Raw genomic sequence first — 9021 nt, 5'->3', positions numbered from 1 at the left:
TAGAGAATGCAAAAGACTCGAGGTTATAATTGCAAGGGGTTTATATCGTACACACACCATTTGTTTCCAAACTTCAACAGAACAAACAACTGCCAACTTTATAAAACTGTAAACATTGAACAAGTGAATGTTGAGAGTTTAGCTCATTAAAGTTAAATTGAAAATATTCAAATATCCAAAGCTTTAATACAAAGATGACCCCAACTTTGAATTTGAGTGTAAGACAGAGAACTAATTACAAGTCATTATGAATTTATTTACATTTTAAAGTACACAAATACAGCTGCAATACAAATATGTTACCAGTATTCTGTTACCATTACACAGGATATACACAGACATTCTACAGAGGGGGAAAAAAATAAATCAGCCACCCAAGGTTACGGTGGTGCATTTGCGTGAGAAAAATTGGAAGAGTCTGATGTCTTGGAGGCACCAGTTAGACAAATTGGTTGTGGGAAGGAAACATTGATTCTCAAGTTTCTCCCTCTACAAACCTTATGGGAAATATTAAGTTAACCACAGACATTACAAAAAAACCCACAGGACTGTTGAAATTAAGGGAAGAATCTTAATGCAGTAATGCCAGTTCTAGCTGTGCTCCTGTTCAACATGTCAGTGCGCATGCGTCAACAGTAAGGCTTTTCCGACATTTAGCCAGATACCCTCTTCATGCTACCCTCCCAAGAAACTGATGTGAAATACAAGTGTGGCTGCTACAAAAAAGGAAATGGGCTGTGCATTTGATGAAACACGCACACATCTACGAGTTAGGCCGTAGTTCTTCCATTCCCTCAGTGTGCTACCTGGAAGCTATATTTAATAGCAAGCATGTTATAATATTCCATTTTAGGCAGAATCCCAGTTAGCTTTCAGAAAAACCTTCAAGCTGGATTCACCACCGCCACGTGTAAACATTTTGAAAACCAAGAATATGTATTGAAGCATGCGCATTGGAATGTAAAAATTCATCAGCCTCAAAAGCTAATGGCAGAATTCACATTTTTACTGTACAAGTCCTTCACAGCTCTTTGTTTGAAAAGCTTTTCTAAACCTAAGTGATTAATGGAGATGCTGTAACTCCTCAGGCCAGGGAACCCCAAGAGTAAACTTTGTACCAACACTAATCAGACACTATTTTTAAAAATAACTGTCACCAAAACACAGCTTTACCATTACTTTTTACTTTATTCTTCCACATTTTGATTTTTAAGGTCACATTTTTTTTGTTCGGCCTTGGCACTGCCATTTCATTCCACATTGCTTCTGCCAGGTAAGTTGGCACTCGGCAGCCTCTTGCACAAGATACAAAATGGCACACCAATGATCATTCCGCTTTTATTATGATAAAAAAAATAAAATGTGGAAGTTAAAAGTGTGCAAACAATCTAGATACTAAACCAAAAACATTAATTGATACAGTGTGCTACCAAAAAAGGGAACATTTTAAAACTCAATACAAAAGACTGGAGAAAGCTTTAAATAAAAATCAGCTGCTTTAAAATTCACAAACACTCACTGCCAACCCTATGTGTTACAGGATTTTTCAAGTCAGTCAATCTCCATTTCAGATTCTCAAACCTATAGAGCATCACAGACAAAAGCAGAACAACAATCTACTTATCTACATAGATGCTGCTTTCAATTTTAGCAGGGTGATACAAAATATTTAAACCAGGTAAAGGTCTACAGTTGTACAGTAGAGTAATAAAAGGCTACATAATGCCAATCATGGAAGGAGAAGGGATGGCGATATCTATTCTATTTGCGGTCAATTCTGTAAACCGTCTTTAGAGCCCCTGCTGCTGAAACAGTGGGCGCAATCTTTTAACTTGTATTTTATACTGCAGTCAGGCAAAAGGTCTCCTTGCGAAGGTGTTCTTAAAAAATATTTTTTTTAAGTTTTCCTTCCACATTTTAGTTAAAGGCATCGAGAGCTTCATTTTGTCGGTTTGCTTTGTAGGGGGTCACGAGTTTCAAGGTTAGAATGGGACATCAGCCATGCATTGTCCGCCCTCCATGGTGAGTCATTTTCATCGAGGAACAGCGGAATGGATGCCGCTGGAAGTCACCCGGGCTGGGATCTGTCCAAAGAAGCAAACAAAAAATAAATTAGTCCCAGATAATAAAGTGTCAGATACCACTACATTTCTCACAATGTTAATGGCTAACCACTGACATTCATTGACAGCTAGGGAAATGTGGGGTACAAATACAAAACACAAAAAAGCTGCATAAAGTGGGATACAATATTTGCCCAAACAATATTTGCTTAAATACTTTCTAGCAATTCTATGGCCCCAAGTTTCGTCCCGCGGCGAAAACGGCGCACCTCCGAGCTGGGCGCCTGTTTTTCGCACCGAAAACTGCGCCTAAAAAAAGTCCGATATTCTCGAGCTCGATGTCTGCTTGGCGCGGCGCGCTCTTCGCAGCAGGGGGTGGAGCCTAACACTCGCGCTGATTTTCTAAGTAGCAGGTACAATTTAAATTAGCCTTCGTGGTGCCGGCAACCCTGCGCGTGCGCGTTGGAGCATGCGCGCACGCGCAGTCTCACACAAACATTGGCACTCGGCCATTTTTAAAAATACTGCAGAAAAAGTGAAGATGTTTCTTGGACCCCTGCAAAGGCTTGTAATTTAATTTTTTTTGATATTTCTGTGTGTGAGGGAGTGCTTTTAGCAGTACTGCTGAATAAATCACCTGCTGAAATCAGTGAGTGCAGCTTTTCACTGCTAAACTTGCAGAACCGGTGCTGCATTGGTGCATGCAAATTAAGGACTGTGTTTGGAGAAATAAGAGTGCCAATTCAACTTTGCAATGGATCAACATCCACCAAGAACAAAGAATTTCTTGCATGAGGAAGTGGAGATATTAGTCAATGTAATTGAGCAGAGAAGGCAGGAGCTAGATACCAGCAACAGAGGTCGCATAAAAGTGCCACCAAAAGAAATGAAGAAACGCTGGAACCAAGTTGCAGAAGATTACTGCGCAGTGGTGCATACCAGGAGATCTGGAAGTCAGTGTAAAAAGAAATGGCATGACCTTGGTCAAGCAGTTAGTGTAAGTAATATTTCCCATTTTTAATTTAATCGTAATTGTAACCTGGCTATCTGTATGTCCCACCTTGCAGACTGACACACTCTAAAAAGTTGTATTTTACTCTTTGCAGAAGAAATTGGCCCACAACAAAAGGGAGGCAACTCGGACAGGAGGAGGTATGCCCAATCTGCATCCACTGACACCCTTGGAACAAAGGGTAGCTGCTATGATGAGTCGTACATGGAGAAAAGCAATCGGTACAGCACAAGCTGGGCCCGCACGCGAGGAAGAGGATAAGTCCTGAAAATGCATCATGGCCCTTTAAATCAACCTGCTGCCTGGCCTGCTATGTGAGAGAGTACTCATGCCACCCACCCAGCCCCCTCCTTGCTGTTAAGCATTTGACTGTTCTGATGTATTTTGCAGAACATGATGATGATGATGATGATGATGATGACGATGCTGCTGCTGCCAACCCTGAGGATCCTGAGGATACAGAACAAGAACCAGTACAACCAGCTGCGGACGATCCAGACTGGATGATGGCAGCGATGACTGAAATGTCTGCAGGGGAGAGCTTCCAATTTAATGTTTATGAGCCCCCATCAAGGGACATCAGAGTTTCAACCCCTAGCATAGGTCTTGGTTCCACCTTCCATGGTTTCGCTTCCGATGTTGCGGGTCCCAGTGGTGCTGCTGGTATAATGCAGCATTCTACAGTCAGTGCACTACCATCCCAGCCTGCGCCTCCCTCTCGCATAGGTTCTGGTTCCACCTACTATGGTTTTGATTCCGACGCTTCGGGTCCCAGTGTTGCTGTTGATATCATGGAGCAGTTTACACCCATTCGTCCAACATCCCAGCCCACGGCTCGCACTCGAGTGCTGTCGTCTGGAACACCGAGCGTCCTACCGTTCCAGCCCACGCCTCTCTCTCTAGTTCTGCCGTCTGGAACACAGAGCGTCCCACAGTCCCAGCCTGCGCCTCCCTGTGTAGTGGTGCCGTTTGCAACACCGAGCATCCCACCGTCCGTGCCCGCGCCTCCCAGTGTAGTGGTGCCACGAGACAGACCCAGGCAGAGGAGAAGGAGATTGGAGACACGCTCTCCTGAGATGCAGCGTGCAACAGATGCGACTCTGGTCTCCATACCCAATGCCACAACCTATGAGCTTACCCGATCACTCATCGGTGGCGTCAATGTAGTAGGTGAAGAGTTGACGGTCCTGACGGGAGAAATAGCAGTAATGACACGGGAACTTAGGGAGGGAATGTCCGAGGGAGCGCAATCGACGGCACAGGCCATCAGGGAGGGCCTGGTTGAGGTAGCTGCTGCAATAAGGGCACACAGCCCAGCCAATCAAATGACACCCCCATGAAGTGAACATTCACTGAGATATGGATGAGACATGGTTGCAGCCTTTCTTTGCTGCTTTTGTTCTTGATGTAGCTGTAGTAGAGTTTTTCAAACTGAAATTGTTTTGTAAGTTTTGTAACTTTACAACATATGTGATCTCAGGGTTTTCAAGTGATCGTATAGTGTAAATGCTGTCACATTCTGTAACTTATTTAATTTTGCATCTAAAAAGTGATCTTGAAGTGTAAGTGATCTTAGAGTGTAAAATTTCTCACATAGAAAGTGTTTTGTAACTTTACAAGTTTTTAAGTGATCTTCAAGAGTCATATTAAAAAGTATAGTTTGATACAACAAATATTTTATTAGAGTGACGTTAACTTTTCAATAAAATATTTTTTCATTAAAACTGTTTCATGTTCCATTAACACAACACAACGTAGGAACAACTGCAAAGAATAAACATGTCCATATGCAAAAGTGGTCGCAGAGCCCTCAGGCATCAGTAGTTGAAGCATTCACGGATGAGCTGCTGGCGCAAGTCTCGAGCAATCGTTAAAGGGGCACGATGGACGGCCCTCCTCCGACCTCGTGCTTTGGCATCAGGCACTTGCATGCTTTCCTGATTGTCGTTATCATCCACATCCTCGTCTTCTGTAATACTATCATGCACTGGACCCTCACGTCGGTCTTCGGGTTCCACTACCAGCTCCTGCTGCCTCATGATGGCTAAGTTATGAAGCATGCAGCACACAACAGTGAAGTGACCGACAATCTGAGGAGAGTATAGCAACTGTCCTCCGGAATGGTCCAGGCATCGGAATCGCTGTTTCAATATGCCAATGGTCCTCTCAATGATGCTGCGCGTCGCAATGTGCGCCATGTTGTATTGACGGTCAGCTTCTGTCAGTGTCACGCGTATGGGCGTCATGAGCCAGGTGGTCAGGCCGTACCCTTTGTCTCCCAGTAGCCAGCTCTGCCCTTCTGGCCGCTGCTCAAACATGTCAGATAGAACGCTGTCGCGTAGGATGAACGCATTGTGGGTGCTGCCAGGATATCTCGCATCGACTGACATGATGCGCTGCTTGTCATCACACACGAGCTGCACATTGATAGAGTGGAAACCTTTCCTATTTCGGTACTGCTCAGATTCCTCCACGGGTGCTCGCAAGGCTATGTGGGTACAATCAATGCAGCCCTGTACCTTTGGGAAGCCGGCAATCCTGAAGAAGCCCACAGCCCTCTCATGGATCGCTTGTGCGGTCATTAGGAAATTGATGAAGTCATTCCTTCGCGCATAAAGTGCAGCCGTGACCTGGTAAACGCAGGCATGTATTGCACGTTGAGAGATGGCACACACATCTCCAGTTGTAGCTTGAAACGATCCCGAGGCATTGAAAGAAAGTGCAGCTGTTACCTTCACTGCAACAGACAAGGCAGTTGTCCTTCTGCTTCTGGGCTACAAATCTGCTCTCACCATATCACAGATCTCAGTGACAACTTCTCTGTGAAAAAGCAGCCTTTTCACACAATCAGCCTCGCGCCTGGTTCGATATTGTCAACGTGGGTAAGGTCTCCTGCCCATCAACCTACGGGCTACGACGTTCCTGGTGCGGTGAGCTCGAATCAATTCTCTCCTATGCAGTGAATTGATGGCAAACCATTCCATAATATGTGGTGTTGACAATGCAGCACCCATTCTGCAAATTTAAATATAAAACTGTCGATGTGGCTGCCTCTCCCTGTCCAAATGGCCTCAGTCCCCCTCACAGCTCGAAGGCTGCTGGTGTATTTTCGGCTGCCATCGAGCCACTGACGCCGCCCCTAAAGTGTGGCCGAATGGCCTCAAGCACCATAAAGAGCTGCGTGTGTCAGGTGTTGATTCTTCAGCTGCCGGCCAGCCACTGACGCCGCTGCTATCTCATGGCCGAATGGCCTCTAGTCCATCCGGTGCTGCTTCTTCGCGGCCAGCCACGAAGAGAAGGCAGGCCTGCCTCAAGCACTGCAGCTCAGCTCGAAGCTTGCTGCCACTTCCGTCGAGACACTGACGCCACACCCCTGCCTATCTCCAACATGAAAGGCCTGCCTGAAGCACTTTCACACAGGTAGGAACATGGTTTATTTAATCTTTTCTTTATTCAGGTTGGATTTATTTGTATAATATTTGTATAAGTATAACTAAGGATTGATTGTAGAATTTAATGACTTCCCTTCCCCCCCCACTCCCCCTCCCCCACCTCGTTCCCTACGCCTAATTTGTAACCTGCGCCTGATTTTCTAAAGTGTAGACAAAGTTTTTTCGAGCGTACAAAAATCTTCACTTACTCCATTCTAAGTTAGTTTGGAGTAAGTTTTCACACTCAAAACTTTGAAATCAGGCGTAAGTGGCCGGACACGCCCCCTTTTGAAAACAAAATTCTGTTCCAAAGTGAAACTGTTCTAACTGACTAGAACTGGAACAAACTAAATGTCGAGAATTCCGATTTCTAAGATACTCCGTTCTACACCAGTTGCTCCTAAAAATCAGGAGCAAATCATGTGGAAACTTGGGGCCTATGTTACAAGCAGTTATAACCCAGGGGATATTTAGATTTTTAAAATGCATCTTAAAAAAAATCCAATTTCAGAAAAATTGGGAGACTGGATTGAGCAGTGGGCAAGAGACACTTCACTTCTGGCCTGTGTGAATCCAGCCCAGAGTGATGGAACGACACTATCTGGTTTGTAAGGGAGATGAATTGAGGCACCTTAATCCAATTCTTAGTGGACAGTCAAAACAAAAAATTACCCTCCGATAATGCTGCAAATATTGATGCGAAATTTGCAAACCAATTCAGAAACCACAAAGATACTGGTGTAAAGAGAAAATGGAAATATTCACACCAGTATTGCATGTAGCAGGGTGCTATTAAATCATAGGATAAAGCATGCTACTGGGATTGGTAGTGGAAGCTTCAATCTGCATTTCACCCATTGTATCTCCTGGCAATATTTGATGTGCCAAAAAGTAGAAACTATCTCAATATCCAGGATCAATAGCACTCAACTTAAAAAGCATGAAAATTAATCTTAAGAAACTGATGAAAGTTCCAACAGGAGCTGCCTGCCCAACAAAACTTCCTTTAAACAGGAGCCATCACCAGCTATTTTATTACTTTTGTGAATACCAATCATTGATTATACAGGAAGTGTGTTGTTGCTGAGACACCAGGTCATTTGCACTGAAAAGGGTGGTGACTCCTAAAGGCCTTTATCTACCAGAGAAGCTCTAAATAACACCATTATTATTTGCTCAAAGCCAGGACCATTTACAAAGCAGCTATACTTTGGTTTCAGAAACTAGTTCCCTAAAAGAAAAAGCTTGAGGGAACTACTTTGAACAGAAAATACTCATTCCAGATTTTATCTTACCTTTTAATGAAGGTACCTTTCCTGACGTACTAGGTTATTAAATGCTGAAATTGATTGCGGTAACTATACTCACGATTCAAAAAGCCACACTACACTATTTTGTGTACCAATATGGTTCATTGCATGGGTCTGAATACAAAATACATTTACAACAGGCGTACAAGAATAAAACCGAAGAAGCTGGTCACAACGGAACAGACCAAAATCCACTCTATACTGGATTTGGAGCATTTCAAATTCAACCGATGAACTGGCTACACTTTAACATGACTTTGAATTTTCAACTGAATATTTTACTTTGAACTTCATGTTTCTTGAATTTAAAGTGAGTAACTGTTTGAAGTTATGGATCTTTAAAATGTCACCATCTAAGAAAATGCCGTCATTGTTAACACAGTATTAAAAGCTACGATTTCCCAAAGGTATAAGCACAAATTCTCCAAATGTATTAAAGATTCAGATATATAAAAGACAAAGCAATTTATTTTCAACCTTGTAATTACTGTCACATGTATGCATCTAATATGTATTGCAGCAAAACTATTAACAGACTAACATTGAAATATCCTTCAGCCTTGAAACATGAAGAATACATTAATGCAGACCCATAGGAGAATGCAATGGCATTTTCCCCTTTACCTTTGACAAAAAGGCATTTCGGTCTGACACACATTTGCTGTTCCCTGTAAAAAGTAATGTGTGAACCATAACAATGCAATGATTAGCCACGATTTCCAGTCATCTCAATGAAAACTATATGAAGCAGTGCCTTGGCCACACATCTTACCATTGTGTCAGCATGCTAACTTGCAGAATCGGAGGGGAAATATTAAACTTGAATTTGCTTCACTTTGCAAAAAAAATTATCCATTAAAATATTTTGTTTACTCAGCAACACTCATTTTGTAATGATCATACCTTAAATGTAATGTTTTTAGTTTTGTTCACTATTTAAATAAAGGCAAAATAAATCATACGAGAGATTTTATTTTAGCCAAGTGTACATACAAATTTGAAAGCGCCAAAATGTTAGATGTAGAGGGTGGCCCCAGTCTCTCTGGTATATTTGGTCCTAAGCCTGCAACATAGATTTACCTGTACACAGATTAATTTGCACATTTTTTTTTTTAAAGCAGATCAATTGGTAACTTGCAGCTTAAAGTGCAAACGAATTGGCAGATATACAGCCCAATACACTGTCAGCACTGTAACGAAGACTA

At 42.7% G+C, this 9021-nt stretch overlaps 1 protein-coding gene across 4 annotated transcripts in view; it reads right to left on the bottom strand.

Annotated features, from left to right (window-relative positions):
* Positions 1–235: 235 nt before the first annotated feature.
* LOC139226702 (casein kinase I) overlaps positions 236–9021 on the bottom strand; it is a 48467-nt gene continuing 39681 nt past the window's right edge. For all 4 annotated transcript variants that reach the window (XM_070857659.1, XM_070857658.1, XM_070857657.1 and 1 more), the window contains one exon: positions 236–2084. Coding sequence is in view for 2 of the 4 variants with exons in the window: in XM_070857657.1 (XP_070713758.1) it covers positions 2034–2084 (51 nt within the window). In the remaining 2 variants the exon portion in view is untranslated. The remainder of the gene's footprint in view (positions 2085–9021) is intronic.

This window comes from Pristiophorus japonicus, chromosome 16, assembly GCF_044704955.1.
Source record: "Pristiophorus japonicus isolate sPriJap1 chromosome 16, sPriJap1.hap1, whole genome shotgun sequence".
Taxonomy (NCBI): Eukaryota; Metazoa; Chordata; class Chondrichthyes; family Pristiophoridae; genus Pristiophorus; species Pristiophorus japonicus.
Note: the sequence above shows the minus strand (reverse complement) of the source record. Positions and strands in the feature narration are given on the sequence as shown.